Here is a 24,395-nt window from a genome sequence, read left to right on the forward strand (position 1 = left end):
CTATAGCAGTATAAAATAGGCGGGAAGGAGAGACGATTATATGGACCTTTAACAAGGGCTGGGCATTTACTAACTAAAACGCACTCTCCATCCCGATAGTTACCCCTTTAAGAAGAAGGAAGCTACTTGTAATCTACCACCAGAGTAGGGAAGTAGCGCATTTAGAGTTACGAGAGCCTTTAAACTTCCGTCTAGGAAGTACTACTACAAAAGCATCTTTTTACAATATTAAAGAATACTAGACAAAGTACAATATCTATTAGATAGCGAAGCCTAAAATGTAGAAGATGTGTAGACTTTTAGCCCTTATCTATCATAAAGGATTTATAGATGAACATTAGTATATATTGTATCATAGAGTCTCCTCATATCATTGAGCGTAATCAACTGTTTACGGAGAAATAGTGTTCTTATAGAACACGACTGACCTTCAAAATGTACTAATATTTGATAGGCTTAACTCCACTTAAAGGCCTCAAGTTCGCTAAACTATTCTACTAGAAAGTCTGCATAAAATATGGGACGCTAGATAGTTATATACACGATATAGATTTAATTTTCACTTAGAATTATCAAACTATACAGTTACTACGATCCCTACTACAGTAGCCATGTTCGGGAGTATAGTTGTATAGTAATTGGGTTGTAGCCCCCAAATGGCCTCTCCTAAAGCGTGTTGCGCCTAAACCTCTCTCCTGGGCATAGAATCCTATTATTAGCTTCACGCGCTTACCAGCCTCAGTAATATGGAATTGAGTGTTCTGGGATATATCCCCTGTAGCCGGAAGGAAACCTAGAGTTTAATTGGCCGGTTTCCTGCGTGGTCGGTGTATCGCGTTCCTCGTAGTGCTGTAGCCATTCTGGCCACAGCCAACCACTGCGTATATCCGAGCAGGAAGTATACCATAATGATCACAGAAGTTTAGAGGTTTGGATAATAAATTAGATTAATGCGGGATTAAAGTCGCGGATACAGTTGCGGAAGCCAGCCGTCATTATGTATACTAGGATACAATTATTTGCGACAGCCGCGACGGCCGGCCGTATAAGTTAGGAGCAATTACGAGCTTACAAGCCCATTATTTTACAGATCCTGTATAAGGTAATTTGTTTGGGATTCAACTTTTTTTGCCATAGAGCTAGCCGGAGCGTAGGTTTAAGCATGCCCCCGTCGGTAGGTATACGGGTAGACACAAAAGTCCTTCACCTGGTTGCTTTATAGCTAAATTAATTTCGTCTCCTGCATAATAGTCTATTCGAGTACGTTTAGCTAACAATCATTGTAGTTAGGGTAATGATTTATTCGTCTGTAAGGCCGAACCCAGTTAGTAGGATAAGCTAGGTCATCCCCAAGTATATCGGTATTTCCTAACCTAACTTACTTCCATGTACGGCCGTGCTTAGGCCTAGCCTATGGAGCCCTCGTAACCTCTAGTTCAGATAGGAAAACCTCTGTGAACTCTTGAACATCTATACGGGGTTGTTAATAGATTCGGACCATTGAGCGGAGGTCTAAACTAAGAATAGAAACTAGACCCTAAGTTAGTTATATTATTTTGCTAAGGAAAATATACTAGCATAGTTTAATCTACTTCCTAAAGCTAAGTTTGCGATTAACATTGCAAAAAGCAAAAGAACCCAAACAGGTTTGTCTAAGGTATATACAATACAGGTTAAAAACCTTTGATCAGCCCTTGGCGGGATAGCAATCTATGATCGAGAAAGGAAACATCAATTTATCCAAACTATGTAGAAAGGCTAACCTAGTTTAGGAAACTACGGAATAGCTATAGGAATACTAGGCAAATGCAGTTATAACGTATGGATGCTACTATATTGAATAATTTAAGAATGTCCTAGTATTGGGAATTACATTCTTGAGCTATGCTAATAGTATCTTAAAAACAAGTATTGGCTATTAAGTTAACTATTGCTTTTATTATTTCTATTTACCTATTAATCAGAATGTATCTAGATAAACTCAAATACGGGTCAAAACTTAGGATTATGTAAAGATTATCGCATAAATCCAAAATGAAATATACTCCTTAGTTAAAAAATCGACTTAATTCCCCTATATCTATATGTATAGCGTAGTTTTAATATAGCTATAGTTTGGTAATAGGGAAGCAAATAGGCTTATTATTACGGTGTCGAATATAATCACTACTTACAAATAGATATTTTGGTCTTTCCTATGAAATAGAAACGTATAGTCATACACTTTTCCGTACGACGACTTAGCATAGTCTGGGATACCAAAGAACCAAACCTCTCGTCAAAAATTACTTTGATAACCTCGCTTGGCACCCCACCCCGCGATTCAACCTAACAACTTCAAGCAGCCATTTTTCCTACAAACAAGCCTAAAAAAACAGAAAAAACATTGTTTTGGAAAACCCTGATTCCGGGCTTCAATATTTAGTATACTACCCCTTAGCCCGAATCACCGCCCGCAGCCGGCGCGGCATAGAATCGATCAGGTTGTTAATTTCGGCCTACGGAATACTATCCTAAACACTCCGCAGTACTGTTTCTACCTTTTAGATATTCTCGTTATTCTTAAGCAGTTTATAAAGGTTAGGGACCTATTCTAATAGGCTTCCTTCATAATCACCCAGACGTAATCGATTGGGTTTATAACTATTATTTTTATTATTTATAGCTAGGACTATCATTTTATATATAGCACGTTTATTTGCTTATAACCAAGATAAAGATTTCAGAATTATTTATCACTTTATAATTACTTCGGTTTTTACATTCTCCTTTAGTAGGACTACTAAACATATACACTTTAAAGACAGATTTCTTTTAGTTATTAGATATAAGGTTTAATCGTCTCAGCTAATTTACAAAATGTCAGATCGGCTTGGATAAGAAATTTAGTTCAACATGAGAGCACTACATAGGTAAACGTGTTTCTATTAGTAAAGCAAGCTTCTTCTCCCCGTTGCTTGTTAGTATAGTAATAATCCTAGTCTTACTTGCATTTATTATAGCTATAGAAAGTGATTCAAGAGGATACTGTTCTTTACTAATTTCTAGGAGACTATCTTCATTACTACTACTTAAAAGTGCTAGTGCAGTATACTAAGGCCTTTCCCTCCCCCGGATTTGGATAAAATAATATTGACCTAAAGAGGTAAAAGGACTTAACCCTATTATCATTTAGTATAGTAAGGGATATATATACAACTATTTACCTCTCCTACAAATCTATCCACTTTACCTTCTTCCTTACGCAACGATAATATAGAGAATTAACCTATACCTAAATCTACCCTTTGCCTTGTTCTCGTTAGCTATATCTCCTTCTTGGTATTATACGTATTTGATGTTCAAAACAAGACGTACTCTTAGATTATTTCGTATATTTTCCGGAAGCTTTCCACTGTAAATAATATATAACCTTGCTCTCCTCTGTCTCGCCCAGGACGTGCCAGTCTATTTCCTTCGCTATCCGATAGGGAAATCGTACCCTTACAGCATGGATCAAAACCCGTACTACCACTTTAGTACCCTACTACTTTGAATTTTTCCCTTTTCATGCTCGGTTAAATTGTTTTTTCCCGGGTGACTCTGATTTTCCTAACTCCGCCGGGTGCAGACCGATTGCTAGCTTAAACCCAGGTAATTACCTAGATATAAACCACATTCCTACCCCCTTCGCTATCCTCTTCACCTTTTGACTTGTACCTCGTAGCACCTAGCTAGGTAAAGGTCGATATATAATTGCAAAGATCTCTCCCACTCATATTCTAGGGTTTAACGACTATTGTACCATACTACTAGTTATTCGACTACTTTAGGGCCGTCGCTTTCTAAGTATTAAAAGGTAAAGATTCTGGAGACATGACCTTTGAAGAGGAAAGCACTAAGCCCTATTACGCTTAAGTGCGCCTCGCTGATAAACAAACTTTAGGCCTTTAAAAGGCACCCGTACTCTTTAACTCATTGAGAAACGACTACTTTATAGGGTCCTTTAGCCCACTGGTCAGGTTTATTCCCCCCGCTGCTTATACCTTTCCTTCCAGCCTGCCTCCTAATCCTCCAATACCGCCTCGTCCAAGGTCTTTATAATTCACCAGTCCAGCCTTTTCATATACTACATCTATTATAGTAATACGTCTCTGATCTGTGCATAGTCCGCCTTTAAAGCCTGGTTTTCCTAATCCTAATCTCACAGTATACTACCCGTTTACTTAGTATAAGCTTAGGAGTAGGATCTAGGGTGTTATTTCTAGTGCATAGACTAGGATAGCCTTATAGGCTCCTGTTATTATCTTTGGGCGTTTGTGCTAAGCTATGGCCAACTTTCATTGGCCCTTCGGAGCGTAGGCTTTTAAGGACTAGAAGCTAGCTAGGCTATATACTTCTATTTTCCTTCGAAGAGACCTCTTTTGTCCAGAGAAGCCTAGGGCGTTATATCTTCACGGTCATTTTACAATAGCACAAATAAATTCCTACGTTTTAAGCGCCTTTTAACATTCTGTAATGCCCATACTCCTATAGATTCTCGGTAAGTACCCTCCTAAGACCGCAGTTAATAAAACCGACTTAACCTCAGTATTTCCTCAGCTATACGGGGAATTAAACGCTAATTGAAGGGTCTACTGCTATATCTTCTTACTAAAATAATTTGATTCGCTTTTCTCAGGAGTAAATATATCCCTTCCCCCCCCCCCTCTAGACCTCTACCTTAACAAGCGACTCGCGGACTTTGAGAAGCGAATCCAGCAGCCAGACCTACCTGGGGGTAAGAAGCCTGCAGAGATTATAATCAACGCCTGCGCCAGGCTCTACAGGAGGTTCAGGAAGCCCAGAGGTAGGAGGGGCGCCCACAGGGCCCAGGGACCACATGAGCCTACAGAGGTCGAGAAAAGGGCCTTGGAGGTGGCCCGGTGGATTAGGGGCAGGCCGACGGAGGAGGCGCTACGGGAAGCCTGGGAGGAGCGGTGGAAACAAAGGATTTAGGCACAGGGCAGGCGGCCTGGGAGGCCGGCCGACTGGGACCCCCCCCGACTTCCTATTCACTGATAGGGCCCTGGCTCGCCACCAGGGCCTAACCAAGGCTCAAAGCTCCCTACTCACCCAGGCGAGGGCAGGGGCAGTAGGCCTTAGGGGCTACCTTTTCAGGGCTAAAGTCCCGGGGGTCAACACCCCCCACTGCGCCTGTGGGCAGGGCGAGGAAACCGTGGAGCACTTGGTGGTTTGGTGCCAGTACCCCCCAAGGCCTAGACCCTGGGACCCTCGGGCGATTCGGACCCGCCTGGACCTCTACTACGTACTGCGTGGCAGGGGCGCCAGAGCCCAGAGGCTTGCAAAGGGGGTGGTGAACTGGCTTTTACAGTCGGGGAGGCTCCCAGAGTATAGGCTAGCCGTAAGGCTAGACCTAGGCTCAGGGGAGGATCCGGGCTAGCACTGGCCAGGGGGCCACAGAGGGCCCCCAGGCCGGCACTGGCCTAGCCACTCTTTTCCTTTTCTTTTGTAGTTTTTTGGATTCCTATATCTGTGGTTCTAAAGGAGGGTTACAGGTTTTTCACCCGGCCTACGGGCACGGTTTTCCTGTATACTAGCCGAAGAAGGACCGACGAGCCCTGACCAAGGGCATGGCGGAGTAGGAGAAATAATAATAAATAGATATTATTATCAGCAACGTTATAGAAGAGGCAGGTCATTATAAACAGCTCAAACCAATACTTAAACGTATCGTAGTTAATAACATCTTTCCGCTTCTAATCTATGACCCGTATATAAAGTATTTAGAGATCACTATAACAGTAGAGGAAATACTAATACTAGTACTAGCCGAGCGGGGCGAAATCCTTCTTAGTATACAGTACCTCTATAGCAAGGTTTTAAATTATCTTAATAATTATTAGCTATCCCTAGGTATAGAATTAAAAGGTAGCGTCGGCGATAACTCTCTTCGGCTATTATAAAGCATTATTAATCCTGATAAGTAGCGTTTCGGGGGTTACAGCCGTAGATCCACGTATAAAGGGTAAAATAGGGGACCCTGAAAATGTTTATAGCCTTTCGGATTAATAGGACGTTTAAGTCAGCCCAGGTGCGTATAGCAAGTAAAATACGTTCTTCTAGATCGTTGTCCATATTAATCAGTTTGTTAGAGGTTTCGAAAAAGTATAGAATAGAAGGATTTTCCCCTAAGTTTTAGTAGTTTAGCTCACCATAAATAAAGCTCTCCAAGTCAGGTATTCACTTACATTGTATTTCTGTGTGCAAACTTACTCTGGTAAACCCTATACCTTTGACCTAGTAAGCCTCCTGTAGCACTAAGATTATACAATGCTAACATGTAGGGAAGATACAGGCTTAAGCCTATGATAAGTAGTATGCTCTTATATCCTTTTACTTACTATGTAGGTCCCTACCTTCAAAAGGGAGGGGGAGCGGGGGGAAAGGAGGGTTGCTTTTGCTAGTAAGGCCCTATAACATACTTTAGAAGGGACTAGCATAGAACCTTTGAATGTAATTAAGCTATGTTTGACTACTTTGTAGTTTGTAGCTAGACCGTTTCTCTTACTTCCATATAACAGAGATGACGACTACCTATCAAAACCCTAGCTGAAGAGAGGATTCTGCCGCCTTTGACCCCCAAGGCAAGCTACATTCATTCACACCCTGTATCAAGCCATATTTAGTGCTCTTCTGGTACCACATCTCCTGGCAATAGGTCTCGGCATCGTTGGGCTGAATTTGCAGTAGCGCTATTAGATGGGCCAAATCCTTGACGGGGTCAAGATGGGGATGTCCTGTCGATCATGGTACACTACCTCCCAAAGTGATCTGTCATTCACCCATACAAGTCTGCTTCAGACCACCTAGGTCGTTGAGAAACAAAATAACAATGCTAGCAACTGATAAAACTAGTGGCAACAGAACGATGCGAGGTGTGGTTCAGAAACCCGTCGACGCATGTTCACCCTTGACTTGACAATCACAAACAAACATTCCTTCTTAGGCCTGGGCCTGGGCCTTCGCCAATGCAGCCCTCCTCGAGGTGCTGTTCGGGTCTAGATATGGCTTCTCTCCCAACCCAACCGCGCGATTCCCAAACCGCTCCCCGTAGTTACCGTCCAAGTAGTCAAAGGTGGCAGTGTGGAACACGGATCGGTTGTCCCAGATGGCTGCGTTCATGTTAGCAACGACATGACACATTCCAGTCAACTCACTGCGTCAAAGGTTTGGGGGACCCACCAATGTCGTTGGGGTTCTTCCACTTGAAGCGGACCTGCAGATCATGGTTCTTGTAAACGAGATCCAGGAACCAGGTAAGGAGCTTGGTGCTCTCTCCCTCCGTCAGGCCGTTGATGTGCTTGACGTGGCCGCCGACAGGGAAGATGCTCTTCCAGCCGGTGACAGGGTTGGTGCGAACGACGGGATGGACAGCCTTGAGCTCGGTGCCGACGTTCTCTGCTGCGCCGCGAGGCTTGTCGTACAGCTTGAACCCAGCTGCCTCGGCCACTTTCTGGAAACCTGGCTGCTCAAACGTGGCCGTCAGGGTCTCGAGGAACTTTTGATAGGGCTCGCTGATGCGGTCGTAGATTTCGTAGCCGGAGGCCCAAAGGGTGTCTACGCCAATGTCAACATCTGTCACGGGTTTAGTGTCTTGTTGCTTCACAGGGCACAACACACCTCCTCCAGTGGTAGGCAACTGAACAAGCCGCAGCGACGTATAGTCGGCCGGGATGGGTTCAAAGGCAATATCGCTGTGCCATTGTGCGCTGCTCTGCTTCTTGGGGCTGAGGTACTCGGAGGCCACCTTGGAGTAGAACTTCTTGTTCTGGACGGAGCTGATGGTGCTGATCTCCGGATCGTCGCCACCCAGCTCGCGTTCCGAGTTGAGAATGGGATGGATGTGCAGCCCCGACGTCGGCGGCCGGCCGGTAAGCTCACCAAGCCGAAGAATCAGCTTCTTCTGCAGCTCGTTGGTCAGGTCATCCTGAGCCCGGAAGAAGACGACGCCGCGCTGCGAAACTAAGGAAATATGTCAACATCGAGAACTGGAGTTACCTGCTAAGTCAGAGAAATTGGCGCTTACTGGTGATAGCAAGATCCCTGAGGAGCTCGTCCGAGTTAGGGGCGTTGAGCCAGTCGGTGAGCTTGACATTGGGGTATTCCCTCCCAATGACAGGAGTGACGTCGAAATGTTCGAATTGGTCAAGAACACCCGACAACTTGAGAGGCTCGGGGTACTTGTTCTTGGTGACAATAGGGATTTCGTCAACCGCCGAGGGAGCCATGGTGTTGGTGTCTGTGGAATGAAAACTTGGGAACAAGGAGCCGGGGTATGGAACGCGGTGTTTGGGCCTAAGTGGTAGATCCTCGAGTGGTGAAGTTGCGGCGAGCTGGTTGGTGTTGATGCTCGATTGAGGGCGCGCCGGATACTCCTTTTATACTCGCCCCTTGGTGAAGATGTGACACTTGTATACCTCCTCCACGCTCTCCCCTGTCTCACTGCATTGGATATGCCAGCGTAGTGCCGACCGTGATCGCAATCTCATCCCCCATTGTGTAACGCCCTACCACCCCGCGCTCGCCATTGCGGAGTCGCATCGTGAACTCACGAGACGGCATGCATTGTCGAATAGCAGCCAGCATCTATGATGGCGAGTTGAAGATGGTGTATGCCGCAATTATGTTAGAGGTGGATCGGTGGGTAGAGGCCCGGAGATAATGCCGGTGTGGAGACCGGCCCATGACGGGAGCAGGAGGAGAAGATGGTCCCGGAGTGCCGGCGTCCAAGCCCGAGGGAAGCGGGGGGGACTCGGCGCGTGAAACGATGCCAGTTACACAGCACATACGCTATCCAGTGCGGGATGGAAGATGAGCATTTGACATAGGTAGGTAGGTAAGGTATGTATGGTACCTACCTTAGTTCCACATTGGATGTCATCAGATGGCGCAAGCCTCAAACCCCACGCTGGGGACCGGGATGCCACCAGATACCGGCGGTTGTGGAGGGGACCGCGTTGTTGGTACCCTCACATGGCACTCGCTTTCGCTTTCTTCGATGGAGGTGATGCTGCTGTGGTCGAGACGGTGATAACGGAGATAATGCAAGTTCTGTGTAGGGGACGGAGGTATTTAGAGAATGTACGCCTAGCGGTTGGATAGAATAGCGATGCCGCCATCAGTGTAGCAGTTGCAGTAAACCATAGCTGAACGCGGCTCCTTGACTGCCAAACGTCGCGTCAGCGTCTCGGTCGAGCACGCCTCATCACGTCATGGCATCCCCCCCTGATACCCCCCGTCCTTGGCATTAACTGCAGGCGTTTCAACCACACCCTACCTCCGCATGTTGTGGCCTGGACCATCGTCGGTCGTTGCTTTTCCGGTGCACTCAGCACTGCAATCTACAGACTGAGCAGGTTCTTACTTACCTACCCTCTGAAACTACGCCGTGCGTATGGCTATGATTCAGGGCTGATGAGCCGAGGTTGGCCTTCTTCCCCTCGACCGCAGCCACCAACATCCAACGGACTTCGGCCCCTGCGGTTTCCATTGATTGACCCTTTATCACAGATATCGTCCTGATGACCGTGTTTTGGTGTTGCCGCATGGCTCTGGAGACGACGGGGGATGGGATGACGGTGGAGGCTCAAGAGTCCAAGAAGAGTACTTCCCCAAGTGAACCTGAGACTTGGCACGGTTGACATAGATCACCGGGACGGTGACATCTCATTATTAATCCCGTGGCTCAGGAAACGAGTCCCAGCATCAACAACCCGCGTGCCTGAACCCCCAATCCGGGTTGCGCAGCCGGGCGCCGGAGCCGGGGAGCTGGTTGCCCTCAACTTCTGGTCCTACTATCCGACATTGCCTCGTGCATGCAGCAAGGCCCCACGGATGTGTCCGTGGCACGGCGCAATATGCTCTGTTTCTCCCAAGACGTGATCGTACCGGAGGTGTACGCAATGCCAACCCCAACCATCATCACCAGGCGGGCATATCTGCCAAAGACCTCAGGGTTGCTGGCATCCACAGGCATATAAACAGCGACATGCTCCTAATTTCGTGTCTCGACTCCACTACAGCTGGCAATTCATCTAACCGTCGACATCTCCCTGCTGAGCCGTGATCGTTTGTGTCATTGGCCTGTTTAGGTTGCCTTGTTGACTGCGTACTAGAATCTCGTTGCCAGAACCTGCAGAACACAATGTCAACCGTCTTGACAAAGGCCCCTCCCATCAGGCCGGAACGGGATCGGGATTCTAAGACGGACGGAGATGACTCCTCGACATCTGGGAGCTCAATTCCCCCACTTGGAGAGCCCATTCCCGTGAAGAAGTTTTTCTGGCAAAAGAGCAAGCCGTACGATCCGGATGCTATTGCTACTCAGGTATGTTGGAAGATCATGTTTGCAAGAGCCTCACCCGCAGCAGGCATCGAGAATAGATCGCGAACTGAGGCCACTTGTATAGGTTAGTGTCTTTGACGACCCAGAAACCGCGAAGCAATACCATCCTCCCAAGAAATGGTAAGATACCCGAGAGCCCCGGCCCGGAATCCCACGCTGTCCGAGCCCGTACATGGTAACTGACGCGGGAGAACTCCGCAGGGAAAACTATCACCGTTTCGATCCCCTTGTGAGATGGACTTGGCGAGAGGAGTTCAAGCTCGTGCGCAAGATCGATTTCCGCATCATGGTCTGGACTTGTATCATGTTCATGGCCTTGGAGCTTGACCGCGCAAACATTGGCCAGGCCGTGGCGGACAATTTCCTCCCGGATTTGGGTCTGAACACGAATGGTGAGAGGACTAAGGGTTGACCGCGCCTGACTGAAGGTGGCTTCGCTGACCAAGACGGCACCAGACTATAACATCGGTATGACTATTTTCAGGGTGTCGTTCCTCTGTGCCGAACTTCCATCGCAGCTGGTCTCCAAGTGGATGGGGCCGGACCGATGGATTCCCGCTCAGATCACCCTTTGGAGCATTGTTGCTGCCTCCCAATTCTGGCTTTCCGGGAGGGCTTCCTTCTTCATCTGCCGCAGCCTGCTTGGTATCCTCCAGGGCGGCTTTATTCCTGACGTAAGCCCCATCTCTTCAAACTGTCCGCCGTCGCTACCGCCCTCAGAGATTGACAGAGATGACGACGACAGGTGATCCTGTACCTCTCCTACTTCTACAAGCACCATGAGCTTACCGTTCGGCTGGGCTACTTCTGGACGGCCATGAGCATCGCCGACATCCTCTCCGCCCTCCTCGCCTATGGCATTCTTCACATGCGTGGAGTGCATGGCCTGCCAGGATGGAGGTGGCTGTTCCTGCTCGAGGTCAGTTGTCATGGCAATCTTTCCTGCCCACCCCGAGTCGAGCCGCCTCCGGTGCCCTTTGTTCATGTGTATGCTGACATTCGGATAGGGCCTTATGACCCTCGTTATCGGGCTCTTTTCTTTCCTGTTGATGCCTGCAGGCCCATGCCAAACAGCAAGCTGGTTCCGCGGGGCCAATGGATGGTTTACGGAGCGGTATGTAACGTTCCATTGATCATGCTCGGTATGGGGCGCGAGGTGCTGAGACCTTTGTCCACAGCGAAGAAAAGATCATGGTCAACCGGGTCATCCGTGAGGACCCGACTAAGAGCGACATGCACAACCGGGAACGCATCACACTCAGGCTGCTCTGGAAGAGTCTTAAGGACTACGACCTTTGGTGAGTGGTCCTCAGTGACCGGGGCCAGCGTTGGATGGAGATGGCTGACCTGTTTCCTCTAGGCCGCTGTACATCCTTGGCCTTACCTTCCAGCTCCCGATGATCCCCATTGCCCAGTACCTCACTCTGACTCTCAGAGGATTGGGCTTCACCACTTTCCAGACGAACCTGCTCACCATCCCATATACCGTTGGGCACAGTATGTCGAGGTCACAGCATCATTCACGAGTGAAAGCAATTCTGACGTATGCGCAGTCATCACGATGCTTGGGCTGTCCTATATCGCCGAGATCGTCAAGGAGCTGACGCTCGTGGCCGGAATTGGCCAAGTGTGGGTGCTGCCTTTCTTGATCTACTTGAACAGCGTCGACACGGCCTCGGTCAATAGATGGGTCATGTACGCCGTGACAACGGTGCTGCTATCGTACCCCAACGGTAAGAGGCATTCTCTGTCATGAAGCGTTCTCGGGCGGGCATGGACTGACATCGAGACAGCCCATCCGATTCAAGTGGCATGGAACTCACGAAACTCCTATTCCGTCCGGTCCCGCACCGTGTCTGCGGCGTGCTACAACATGTTTGTTCAGGCCAGCGCCACTATCGGCGCCAACATCTACCGTGCTGGTAAGTGGTTGAGGGATGGGACTGGGGCCAGGACATGTTGAGCCATGAGGCAACGGCTAACCATCACTAGACGATGCGCCGCGGTACAAGCGCGGAAATCGGCAACTGCTCGCGCTTGTTTGCATGAACATCGTCATCTACGCCTTGGTCAAGGCATACTATGTGCTCCGGAATCGGTACAGAGACCGCAAGTGGAACGCCATGACGCCCGAGGAGAGGATACGCTACCTGGAGACGACAACGGACGAGGGTAACAAGCGGCTGGATTTCCGTTTCCAGCACTAAATGCGGCCGGCGTAGCGCTTGTGCCAGAATCTTATCATCCTGGGGCGGAGGGTTCCCATGAAAAGGGAGGGTACCTATTTGAGGGTTGCCTGACCAGAGAAAAGCACCGCAATCTGGTAATTAGATGTTTGCTTGATCATTAGCTCCTTTGACCAAAATAGCCAGCACTTGGAATATCACCTTGGAATATTACTCCAAAAAATGATAGCCAGGTTGACAAACAAGACAAGAAATATTAAAGTGTGAAGCTACCTGCCGGGGACTGCCTACCTGAGGTCGATGACCCATTCGTTGACGAGAGTCCTCTTGAGGGCCAACCTTTACTGTACCTTTCCCAAGTTCTACCTACCCTAACCCACAGCAGACTTGCCCGAAACTCCCGTCCCGTCCCGCCCCCGCCAAAGTGGGTTCCGTTCGGTTGAGCAGTCCATGTGGCCCGGCTTTTACCTTTTGCCTAGCGGAGCTTCCTTTTTCCCCTCCATGCCAGGGAAAAAAAGAGCAACCTCAGAAGACCCAGGCCTGTCCCAAACAACACCTGACCTGATGTCGTGTCCCACAAACCACCGACCTATATTCCCTCCGATGACACACATGCAACCTTGCAACCTCACAGCCCGGGGCGTCTTCGGCTCCCGCTCCAAGATATTTACTAAGGCCCTCCGAGACAGGACCGTGCTGCATTCATCAGATGTGTAAGCGCCGCGCAGCGACGTCACTGAAAGCCATCTTCCTCCCCGGACTTATTACACCCTACGGGCCCCGCCGCGCCGCCTTGTCAGGATCCGCCGTCGGCTCGCCTTTTTATTCCGCCCCTCCGGCCGTTGCTTCCGCATCGCTCTCCACCTGCGCTGTCCTCATACCGACGACGTTCTCCTCAATCATTACGCCTCGCACTCGCCTTGCTTTCTCGCACCGTCGTCCCTTTCCCGCCATCCCCAAAGCCGGGTCGACACCAACGCCACCGAATTCGCGCACCATGGCCACCCGCGAGGAGCAGGCCCTATTGGTCGAACAGTCCAAGCGCCAGGCCGCCTACCAGGCCGTCAAGGACTATCTGAAGCCCGAGTACACCAGGATAGGCATCGGCTCTGGGAGCACCGTCGTCTACGTGGTCGAGGCCATCGCCGCCCTCGGGCCTGCCATCACCTCCACCATGACCTTTTACCCGACCGGCGCCCAGTCCGAGGAGCTGATCGAGAAGGCCGGTCTGCACCTGCAGTACATCAGCAAGCTGCCCGCCAACCAGCTGCTGGATGTGTCGTTTGACGGGGCTGACGAGGTGGACGAAGATCTGAACCTGATCAAGGGCGGCGGTGCCTGCCTGTGGCAGGAGAAGATCGTGGCTGCAAGCGCCAAGCAGTTTGTCTGCGTCGCCGACTTCCGCAAGCTTTCTTCTCGCCTGGGGACCGCCTGGAAGAAGGGGATCCCCATTGAGGTGCTGCCCATGGCGGCGCCGCGCGTCCTGGGCGAGCTGAAGCGCCTTGGGTCTTTGGATCCCCGAATTCGCCCCGGCCTCCCGGGAAAGGCCGGTGCATGTGTCACAGACAATGGCATGTGGATCATCGACGCCCCGTTCCCGCCCCTCCTGCTCCCCAGTGACGTGGAGGAGGGCGCTCCTCGGGCGGACGGTGTCTGGACCGTGGACGAGTTGGCAGACCGACTGATCAAGATCCCAGGAGTGGCCGAGATTGGCTTGTTCTACGGGAAGAATGGGTTGCAGGTTGCCAGCGGGGCGCAGAAGCCCGTCGCGGCTTATTTTGGCATGGCCGACGGTACTGTGACAGTCAAGACAGCTTGATGGTGTTTTGGGAGATGGGCATCAGTTACTTTTGGGAGATCCCTTTAACGTTTTAGAAACGGAACCTTCACTGGGATAGATCGGACACAGCGCTGCGCGCAGGTGCGCCTTGAAAAGAACAACAAGTGTAAAATTAGGTACCTTACCTTCTATCGCTTTCTTACACCCTAGTGTCACCAGCTAGAGGTACTCTCATGGATTGTCTTAGAAAATCCGGGCTTCTTATTTCCTCCCTGCTGCCCGGAAATACCAATCCTCCAACAAATTATCGGTTCGCCAACTCATCAGCACGGAAACGTTCCAAGCTACGGTACCCGAGTTAATAGAGTTGACACAATCGAGCAGCACCACAAGTCCAGTGATGTTGATCTCTCTGCGGCAATTCAAGACACACGCACGCCAGCTGAAGAGAGCCAGGTAGTGGGTGTGTCAGTCTCACTGTGAGAGCATGCCATCTGGCTGGAAGGCTGGCCATGCTTCCGTGCTGCGCCGCCCAGCTGGATTGCCAATCGGCATCAACAAACCCCTGGCGGCGGGTGATAGGATCCTGGGTTCCGAGAAGTCGCATGTACGCCATATGCGCCGTGCCATCGGCATAGGACAGCGGCAAGCCGGGGATCAACGAGCGGCTGTGTTGCTGCCACTCCTTGCCTGTCCAGCGAAGGGAAGTGTATGGGGTACCATATAACATCCCAGAGTACTGGTAGACAAGATTCCAAGGACTCTGTACAGTACCACGTACACGGGCTACCTACCCAGGTACCTTGTGTGCCCTTCCATCGTACCGGGTGCGTTCTTTGTGCAGGTTTACGAGTTAGATGCCGTTGATGCTATCTGGGACCGTTTGCAGCCCATATCCACGCTGACCGCAACGAAGTATGTACGGGGTATAGACGTAGAAGTCATAGAGATGGCCCGATGCCGCCCGCGGCCGCATACCGACAGCCGACAGTGGAAGCTGGGCTGCGATATTCTGGTGGCGGCGGCGATGAGTGCGCGACGAACGAACGCCACCCCGAGACAACACAAGCCTCCTGAGGATTTTTTTCGATCTTCCTCCTTCATCTTAAGGTATGCGTCGTGTCTTTAACAGCCTAGCCGAGTCAACATGGCACTTTTTTGTTTCTTCGCAACAAATCTGCTTATCTTGACGGCTGTTGACCATCGTATCGTTCATCAAGTGGTCTTCAGCCGAGGATATGTTTGCGCGGCGTGGGGAGTGGATGGACAGGTGCATGCGGAACTCCGGACGGGGGACGACCGAAACCTCTTCCCGGAACGGAACAGGCGGCAATTGTACTGGCCTACGAGTAGAGACAGGGAATCCTCCCGATGGTTCTCACCAGGGTCCAGACTAGGAAACCTAGGCAAACGGCACCAGTTTTGTTTTGTTTTCCTGTAATGAGATGGTCACCGCAATAAAATGCTCGATGCCGCTTCCATTGCGCGGACACCTTTGTCATTCGGACACTTCGACAGTTTCTTTAGGCATCCACTGGAGGAGACGGGGGGTGAGAAGCTCCATGACGGAACCTCTTGGACGGAGCTTAGCCCGGTACCGGCCCCACATTTCTGCCAGACAGTTTCAGCAGAGTCCTCGTCCAGACTAAGCCGTGCGCCGGTCCTCCGTCACCTCGGGAGCGTCGCTGTGCCGCAAGTCTTTCCAAGTCTCCTTGCCTACTCGCATATTGTCACGCAAGTGGCGAGAACTCCGGCTTTTCCGTGGTGGGTGGCCGATACATTGCCGGATTTCGGACGCAAACGGGATCCGCTCTGCCCAGGTTGCCAACCGGAGCTGCCCGGGTCCTTTTCCATATCGGACAAAGAACGCGCGATTAGTTGCGACCGGTCCGGACCAGATGTCCCCGTCCTGCCCTACCAACGTGGGGCCATGGCTCGAAGACGGGCCCGGGCATGGGCAATGGACCCACAGCCGTTTGTTTGCCCGGAAGTCCTAAGGGGGCGAGACAGTGTGGGCGCACGCGATGTTTGGGCGGGGAGATCGGTCTCAGCTTCTCAGCTTTGGGGTGAGTACTCATCAACCGTCGGCTGACAAACAGCGAATAGCCAAACCAGCCCAGCGCCCAACGGGCGCCCGGACGGTGAAAACAGTCGGCGGCTGACGAAAGCGCTGAGTACCGATGAGGCACGGCCCGTGGACATGATTTTTATCTCTGCCGTTTGCCGCGCGCACCGCCCGCTCTGGCTGGGGCGCAATGGGGGGCCAGCCGATCAGCCGGGAGAACAAGCGACCGGCTCTGAGAAACGGCCTCAAACGGGGAATTCCGGTTGTTTGGGCGTCGAATGTTGAAACCTGGTGTGTTTGTGCATCCGCGCAAGCAACGACGACATGGTTGTTTGGAAGCCAAGACTGAGCGATGCGTTCATCATCAAGAGGCGTCAAGATGCGCGTCGTCGTCTCGTTTTATTTTGTCGTGCATCCATTCTGCAGCCGATCACTGTCTGGGATGGTACCGGTCCAGCTCTGAGGAGATGGCCGTGTTTCGGTGACGGCGACATTGCGTCAGGGGGGATGACGGGAACCCACGGGGACGGGGGACGGGGACGGAGGGAGACGTCGCCGAGTCCCCACACCACCTCAAACCCAGGGGGATCACCAGCCCAACACCAGCAGGCTCAGCTGGTGAGAAAGCTCCATAGGAGGGCGCTTGTCTTTCATACTCCGTACATATACCTAGAAACGAAGAAGCGATCAAGCATGGGTTGCTCCGTATTTATCCAAGTACTACCTCCTCTCGTGCTGCCGGACTTGACTTTGTTTTCCAAAACGCACAGAGGAAAGAGTCGGCAGGCGTACGGAGCAGCAAAAAGAAATGGGGTGACGCCGGGCCAACTCGTCGGTCTGCCCATCGTCCTTTCCGCCATCCGGCTACACACCCATCACGGTCCATGCCTCGGCGCCGACACCGGGAGACCACAAGGCTGCTCTTTCTATTTCTTTCACAAAAAGTTGAACTTGAAATGGAAGGCAGGTCCAGCCCGATGAGGTGTCTGCCTTGTCGCCGTGCTGTGCCTTCCCCTAAGACCAGATTCCGGGCCAGGCAGGGCGGCCAAGGGCGGCAGGGCGGGAAGGAGGGCTCGGGAGGGTCGCTGCCCTCGCCCTCACTCTCAGGTCGAACCCGGACCCACTTTCTCTCCCCCCCGGGCGGCACCATCAGCCGATCCGCCGAAGTCTGGTCCTCCCCCTCCACTTTTCCCTTCCCCCCATTTCTGCCACTGCTGCCGCCGCCGCCCAGGCCCGCCCGTGTCTCCCTTCTTCTCCCGTCGCTTCCTGGAGGGTCCAGGTCCGCCCGATTCTTTTTTTTACCCATTCCGCCCCCGTGTCTCCCGCCGAACCGGCCCATCCCCCCTTCTTCTCCCCCCTCTTCTTCCGTGACCGCCGGTCTCTCATCCTCCATCTTTTGCATCTTCTCTCTGTAGAAAACACCACCATTTCTAACTTCCTCATCATTCCCCAAACCTCCGAAACACACCCCGGCCCGTTGTTTCTCGACTCCCGGAGTCGCTTCGGGTCGCGTCTTTTTTTTCTCCCTTTCTTCTTCCGACATCACCGGCCTCTCTCGGCATCTTGCCTTGGGCCATCCCGGCATCTGTTTTCCTCAGTTTATCACCTCGACTTGACGTTCCGACATCACCGGAGTTTATCACCATCAAGGAGACCCTCATTGGCGCGACATGTCGTCGGTCGCGAGATCGACGGCCCTCCGCGCCGGCGGCGCCTGCGTGCGCTGCCGGAAGGGCAAGACAAAATGCGTCTACGAGAACGGCCGCGCACCCTGCAAGAACTGCTCCAAGGGCTTCCACGAGTGCTATCTGCCGTCTGAGTCGATGAGCCATGGCGGCCACGGCGTGTCGCCGGCGCGCGTTCAGCCACGCGCCCGCGAGTCGCTTCCCAGCGAACGCACCGCGTCGAGCGCCTCGGCCGACCGCCAGGCCGCTCCCGCCCCGAGCAGTTTGTCGCGTCACATTCTGTCAAGCACGGAAAAGTGAGTCCAATTTGCATATTTCATATTTTCTTGCATTCCTTTGTCTTCGTCAGCGTCGCCGGCACCCCCGGCACACCCTCCGGCTTCCGCCGTGCCCGACCCCGACGGCCCTGGCAGTTGTCTGCTCACGGCATCTTCTCTCCTTTCGAGCCTCTTTTTCTTTACTCTCCGTTTCATCCCTCTCGCACACAGCATCGCGCCGTCTTGCAGCCTGTGCTGTTCGGCCTCGCCCTTCTCTGACTACCTCCTGTGCACTGCCCGGGCGCTCCGTTTCCCTCACAGCCGCACCCGGTGGGTCCCCGCTGGCCGAGTCGCCGTGCTTGAGTTACCCCAATTTTCCTCCGCCCCCGGCCTTTCATTTCCCATTTCCCTATCCTCGGCGCGCGCAATTTGCCCCTCCCCCCTGCTCCGTGCAAGCCTCCCCGTCGCGTCTCCGATTGGTCTTGGCTTGCGTTCTTGTCGCACCATGCCGCCACGCGATGGACGGGATGAACGGAAATCACAAGGCTGCATGCGCAACGGAGAGAGGAGAGGCAGAGAGAGAGAGAGCGAGGCGGCCGGCCATCTTGAGCATTATTCGCCTGCATTCCAGCATTTCCATGCAGCCTGTTCTCTCCCGGAGCTTGTGGCATCAAGACCAGACAATAGCCATGTCGACGTCGACAACGATGATTCAACAGAATAGACTAACAACCATGGCCCAACAGAGTTGCCCCCGATTTGACACTCGAGTGCGAGCGCATCATTTCCAAGGGACTACCGGCATGCGTCGCCTTCCATAAGCCGTCCTTTCTCCAGCAGCTCAAGAACGGCACCATGGATCCGACCATGCTCAATGCCCTCTTGACAACGGCGACACGGAGCTCCCCGGCCTTGATCCGTCGCTATGGCGCAGGCTCGGGCATCACTCCCGGCCACAATGCACCCACTTATGCTGCCGACTACTTTGCGTCCAAGACAATCAACCACATCATGCAGGCCATGGACCAGCCCAGCATTGCAGACATCCAGGCCCTGTGCCTGCTGGTCATCCATGAGTGGGGCTCCCGCAACGCCGTGCGTGCCTACATCTACCTCGGCCAGGCCGCCCGCATGGCCCAAATGTATCGGGTCGTTCACTCTCACCACCAGAGCCCCGACCCAGATCAGTTCCTGCAGGATGAATCTCTCCGCCGCACCCTGTGGCTGATCTACATCTTGGACTGCTTCCTCACCAGCAGCCCCGGCCGCCATCCCGCTTTGTCATCTCACGACATCAAGGACGTCTCGCTTCCTTGCCTGGACATGAACTACCACTTTGGAAGCCCCGTCACTGTCCGAACCCTGAGCGGCCTCCCCCCACCAAACGTCCCCGAAAATACCCCGCTTGGCGATGTTGGCGAGTTCGGTCACATCGTTTTGGCCACCAAGGCCTGGCGCAACGTGGTAGAGATGATGACGACAACCACGCTCGAAACCTTTTCGGAGCAGCAGTGCTTGGCCCTCGAACAAGAGATCGACCTCATCCGCCAGTCACTGCCCGCCCATTTCGCTGACAAGGCGAACCAGATCAATCTTCACATCACCATGGGTAGCGGCTACACTTACGCCATGATTCACTGCCTCCTCAACTGCGCCACCATCTTCGTCAACCGCCGCCGCATCCTGCAGGTTGTCACCGACGAAGAGTTTACTCTTGACGCTTGGCGCCACATGTCACACTCACATGGCCAGATTGTCGACCGCATTTTCGCTGCCTCACACAGCATCATCCAGTCCCTCTTGGCCCTAGAGAGCGGTGCTGATAAAGACAGCATCCTCTGTTTCCCTATCTTCATGCTGTTCTCGGCTTTCACCGCTGGCTCCACGGTTGCCTATCTGACCCTCAAGGGGCTGGCTCCCCCCGACGTGACCGAGTCAGCCACCGTCATCGTCCGCGACAGCCTGCGCTTCTGCCAGGAAGGCGTCGAAAGTTGGCCTCTTGTCGTCCCCTGGCACCGCCACCTCGCTGTCATGTCCAAGGTTCTTCGTGAGGTAACCAGCGCCGCTCGCGAGCACCGCGAATCCCGTGAAGGCAGTCGTCCGGCCCCTCGTCCTTCGCCTTCCATCAAGGACGATGCTATGAGCCAGGCCGATACCAACCCCGATGCTATGGACTACGACCACACTGGTCCCAACCCGTCCCACGCCCCTACTTCGGCGGGCGGTGAGGCTGAGGGCCGTGACAGCGAGCCTCCGGTCCAGAGACGGACTGGCATCACTACAATTAATGGTGGATCCGCTGGCGGCTCGACCCCCATCGCCGCGAGCCCCCCTCCTTCGGGATTGGCGCCCAAGGCTGAGTCTCCGGGCGCTGTCTCCTCGACCTCGGTGGCTGCCAATCCCCCTACGCAACAGAGCGGACCCGATGTCGACATGACAGCTATGGAGCTGTGTGCCGCGTTCGAGCGTCAACTCTTGGAGTTGGATGACCTTGCGGCGTTCATGGGCGGTGGAGTGTAAGTCTTCCCAGCACCCTCCATCTCCTCGGTTCATGCCTTGGATTGGTTGGTTAACCATGCTCAAGTTCGCCTGGCTAGACCCTGATGGTCTGGCTCAAGTCACAGGCGGCCGTGTGTCTCCCATCAGTCGTGCCACCGGCTGCCTTGAATCAATATACTGGGGCGAACCAAGGCGCGGTACACATGTTCCCACCACCACTTCATTTTTTGTCTTGGCTTTTTACCAAGACCTGCTAAATGGTTTTCGTGTGTGTCGTGGAATGAATTACGGGACAACATTGAGGGAACCAAAAGGCATCGGCCGACCGACGATACCAGGAATGTAACACTAATGTTGTCATTGTTTGCGGTTTCTTTATCTTTCCTTGCTTTTCTGCTCCCGTATTCCGGGTATCAGTGTCTGTTAACAGTGGGGATGGCAGGTTCATGGCGCGGGGCACCGGTCAGACATTGTCTGGGGTGGGCGTTTTGTTGTTCTTGTTTTGTATGGGAGGATATATCTGGGAACAGGGGTATATAGCCTTTCCAGGCTCTGGGAGGCTAGTTGTGCTCTAGGTGGGGGATGTACTTTGCAATGGATGAGGGCTTGGTAATTAGTTGCTTTTCTATCAATGGAACCTGAGATAGAGAGGACTCGCGCGCTGGACACGTTACCGTCTCATTTAACTAGGTGTTATATACTACTTAATAATGAAGGGTCATGCTGATTGAATCAATTGTCTAGGATGATAGCGTCCCGGTGTCTCTTGCCTCATGGTCTCCGCTATTAACAGCTATGGGTCTCGATTACATTGCCCCAGCGTCCTGTCGTGTCAAGGAGTTGAAAACAAACATGTTTAGTCTTCGCTGCTGTTGTCCTTCGTCCTTGCTCCGCTAACCACCCCTTCACCCTCAGTGAGAGTCTTGCGTAGCGCTGCTATCACTTCTTTCAGTTGCTCTACCTCCTCGCGCAGTTTCCGCACCTCTTCAACGGTGGGATCCTCGTCGAGCTTGCTCTTGGCTTCATCGCACTTCTTCTTCCAACCATCGGCCTCAAAGTCCACCTGTCCAGCTAGTTGTTCCCACTCCTCGACTGTATCGTCATCCTCCTCGCCACGAGCGCGGTTCCACCGGATCTCGCGGGCCCAGCGCGTTTCAAAGTAAGCCGAGACAAGCAGCAGCGGAGAGTAGACGATACCCATGACCACGTCGTTGACGCGTTCGTAAGTGGCCTTGTCCATCCACCACTCGAATCCCAAAAAGAGGATGAAGATCTCGATGAGGTTGAAGGGCGGGATGAAGACATTCTCGTCCGGGGCGCGGACAAACGTCATGGTCTTTTGGGCAAAGATGGCTAGGTACTCGTCGTTTGCGTTCTCGTAAATATCCGTATAGGCCGAGTTGTACAGGGCGATGAGGATGTTGAGGAGGATGACCATGACAACAAAGGTGAAGCAGTAGTACAGAATCAAACCGAAGGGGGGTTGGAAGCGCTCGAAGCCGTCGAAGTCGGGAGAACCCAGAACGACGTTAGCCATGGATTGGATGATGAAAAAGATGTCTTCCATGGTGCGATCTTCGGCATAGTCCAGCCCGACGAAGGCCTGTAGGAAACCCAGGATGATGACGATGAGGAGAGCGAAAAATATGATGGACTCCTTCATCATGACCTTCAGCACGACGAGCATGGCGCCGAAAAAGCGGTAGGCGTCGAGGTACAGCAGCAGACGGCCCCAGAACATGGGGGCGCTGACGGCGAGGAAGCTGTAGCTCAGGGTGTTGTAGTGGTGGCGTAGGCCGTCGGGATCACCAACAGGGTGGCCCAGGGAAATGCAACGCAGAACGAAGCTGGTGACGAGCATACTGTAAAGGATGGAGTTGAACGCGGTCCAAAAGTGCAGGATGTTGTAGCCGGCCTTCCACAGCTTTATCAGCTCGTCGCAGATGAACCCTAGCGTGAAGAGATACAGCAGACACTCGACAAGATCGAAGCCCGAATCATCGCTGTTGACGGAGTTCATGGCGACGGTATAAAGGCCGAGGTAGATAAACGACACCAACATCTGGACGGCGTTCTGGTACATGGGAGCGCGCATGCGGTTTGGATCGAGGTGAGCGATGTAGGACGTGTTGGCCTTATCCTTGTAGTCGACAAAGGTGGACGGGTCGTCCTCATCCTGGACCAGCCAGCCCCTCCAGAGGTAGTTGATGCACTTCTGATAGCCCGACGAGCCAATAACTCTCAGCGCATGGAGATCGACGGCCTTTTCGATAACATTGCATGGGTGGGTGGGCTTGCCGTTGACGAGGATAGAGTAGCGCTTGAGGAGAACATCGTGCAACAGGTAGTCGATGTCCTCCTCGGACTCGATGAGCTTCTTGGCGATGACCTCGCAGGCGACGGCGCGAAGGTTGTGCAGGTCGGCGTCCCACAGCTCGATTTGGGCCTGATGCTGCCACCACCGCTTGTTGACCAGGAGGCAGAAGACGACGCAGGCACCGTGCTCATGGCCGCCGGCCTCCCTCGCAGCCTGGATCACCTTGGCCGTGATGACGCGGCTGTGTGGTGAGGTGATCTGGGTTTCCTTGAGCTCGCAAGGAACACATTCGGCGACCAAGTGGCGGATGCGGAGGGCTACCTCGGTGACAATTTGCGCCGGGATGGCCGACGGGATATTGGCATCATCATCTCGGTAGCTGGGGAGGACTGGTGGTTGTTGGTGATTAGAAAGGACAGTTGCTTCTAGACAGGCAAGGCAGCAGGTTGCCAGGTCACTTACGGCCTCTCCTCGACTCGTCCCACCAATGGCCCGAGTCGTCGTGGTGGCCTCGGCTGGCATGCCTGTCCCAACCGAGCAAGCTCCATAGACTTGACATGTCAATCAATTCCCTTCCTCCAAAGTGCTCCTGACTATGACTTCCAGGCGGATGCAGGCGGCAGAGTGGAGAGGCGTGCAATAACGTCGTCAAGCGCGGACAAGCAACAAGACAATAAGTGTTGTACGTGCTTCGCCGCCGTGAATTATGCGGCCACGAGGTCTCGACGACAATAGAGATGTGCCTCCTGTGAGATATTCCAGAGGAGCGCCAGAATTGACGGCCCAGGGCTCAAGGCTCAAGAATGACGTGAACGAAGGAAAGTAGTGAATTGGAGGGGTTGGTACTTTGTCCAAGTATTTGAAGTTGAATGCCGCCTCCTGTGCCTTTGAGCCATGCAGCAACACCACAATCGATAGCGCTACACCAACTTCGGGGTCGTCTGTTTGGCGGCAGCCAATAGCAACAGGGCGACTCAACCAAGGCAAAACATCAGATGACGTCGTGGAGGTGGGCCCGAAGCGCCGCGGTGGGAGCAGAGCAGAGCTCTTGAGCTTGGACCCCGGCCAGAACGCGGGAGAAGCGGGGCTGAGGCGACCTCACGGGACCGTTTACGCTGCAGAAGACGGAGTTGTAGTCCGTCCGTACCCACAACTTTATTTCACAGGACCATGCTTATCCGCTACCAAGTCCATCCAAGCTGTGGTGTTGTTAGTAAGG

General features: G+C 52.6%; 8 protein-coding genes across 8 annotated transcripts; 5 read left to right on the top strand and 3 right to left on the bottom strand.

Moving 5' to 3' along the window:
* Nucleotides 1-4,861: 4,861 nt before the first annotated feature.
* On the top strand, nucleotides 4,862-5,422 carry VTJ04DRAFT_4160 (uncharacterized protein; the record flags this gene model as incomplete). Its single annotated transcript, XM_069362140.1, has 1 exon — nucleotides 4,862-5,422. One exon carries the CDS (start codon nucleotides 4,862-4,864, stop codon nucleotides 5,420-5,422), a length of 561 nt encoding a protein of 186 aa, XP_069219116.1.
* A 1,562-nt stretch (nucleotides 5,423-6,984) lies between these two features.
* Nucleotides 6,985-8,270, bottom strand: VTJ04DRAFT_4161 (uncharacterized protein; the record flags this gene model as incomplete). Its single annotated transcript, XM_069362141.1, has 4 exons — nucleotides 6,985-7,154; nucleotides 7,225-7,599; nucleotides 7,663-8,004; nucleotides 8,069-8,270. 4 exons carry the CDS (start codon nucleotides 8,268-8,270, stop codon nucleotides 6,985-6,987), a joined length of 1,089 nt encoding a protein of 362 aa, XP_069219117.1.
* Nucleotides 8,271-10,186: 1,916 nt separating this feature from the next.
* On the top strand, nucleotides 10,187-12,594 carry VTJ04DRAFT_4162 (uncharacterized protein; the record flags this gene model as incomplete). Its single annotated transcript, XM_069362142.1, has 11 exons — nucleotides 10,187-10,369; nucleotides 10,452-10,507; nucleotides 10,589-10,779; nucleotides 10,844-11,061; nucleotides 11,133-11,306; nucleotides 11,395-11,501; nucleotides 11,566-11,685; nucleotides 11,748-11,884; nucleotides 11,941-12,120; nucleotides 12,181-12,309; nucleotides 12,380-12,594. The coding sequence occupies 11 exons, from the start codon at nucleotides 10,187-10,189 to the stop codon at nucleotides 12,592-12,594; spliced, it is 1,710 nt and encodes a 569-aa protein (XP_069219118.1).
* A 688-nt stretch (nucleotides 12,595-13,282) lies between these two features.
* VTJ04DRAFT_4163 (uncharacterized protein) lies at nucleotides 13,283-14,392 on the top strand (the record flags this gene model as incomplete). Its single annotated transcript, XM_069362143.1, has 1 exon — nucleotides 13,283-14,392. One exon carries the CDS (start codon nucleotides 13,283-13,285, stop codon nucleotides 14,390-14,392), a length of 1,110 nt encoding a protein of 369 aa, XP_069219119.1.
* Nucleotides 14,393-15,998: 1,606 nt separating this feature from the next.
* Nucleotides 15,999-18,003, bottom strand: VTJ04DRAFT_4164 (uncharacterized protein; the record flags this gene model as incomplete). Its single annotated transcript, XM_069362144.1, has 3 exons — nucleotides 15,999-16,069; nucleotides 16,451-16,598; nucleotides 17,440-18,003. 3 exons carry the CDS (start codon nucleotides 18,001-18,003, stop codon nucleotides 15,999-16,001), a joined length of 783 nt encoding a protein of 260 aa, XP_069219120.1.
* Nucleotides 18,004-18,088: 85 nt separating this feature from the next.
* On the top strand, nucleotides 18,089-20,880 carry VTJ04DRAFT_4165 (uncharacterized protein; the record flags this gene model as incomplete). The annotated part of the gene is made up of 2 exons (XM_069362145.1): nucleotides 18,089-18,399; nucleotides 19,107-20,880. 2 exons carry the CDS (start codon nucleotides 18,089-18,091, stop codon nucleotides 20,878-20,880), a joined length of 2,085 nt encoding a protein of 694 aa, XP_069219121.1.
* Nucleotides 20,881-20,911: 31 nt separating this feature from the next.
* VTJ04DRAFT_4166 (uncharacterized protein) lies at nucleotides 20,912-21,434 on the top strand (the record flags this gene model as incomplete). The annotated part of the gene is made up of 2 exons (XM_069362146.1): nucleotides 20,912-21,127; nucleotides 21,174-21,434. 2 exons carry the CDS (start codon nucleotides 20,912-20,914, stop codon nucleotides 21,432-21,434), a joined length of 477 nt encoding a protein of 158 aa, XP_069219122.1.
* A 281-nt stretch (nucleotides 21,435-21,715) lies between these two features.
* On the bottom strand, nucleotides 21,716-23,735 carry VTJ04DRAFT_4167 (uncharacterized protein; the record flags this gene model as incomplete). Its single annotated transcript, XM_069362147.1, has 2 exons — nucleotides 21,716-23,565; nucleotides 23,639-23,735. The coding sequence occupies 2 exons, from the start codon at nucleotides 23,733-23,735 to the stop codon at nucleotides 21,716-21,718; spliced, it is 1,947 nt and encodes a 648-aa protein (XP_069219123.1).
* Nucleotides 23,736-24,395: the final 660 nt, after the last annotated feature.

The sequence above is a fragment of the Mycothermus thermophilus genome, assembly GCF_041956435.1.
Source record: "Mycothermus thermophilus strain CBS 625.91 unplaced genomic scaffold VTJ04scaffold_3, whole genome shotgun sequence".
Lineage (NCBI taxonomy): Eukaryota > Fungi > Ascomycota > Sordariomycetes > Sordariales > Chaetomiaceae > Mycothermus > Mycothermus thermophilus.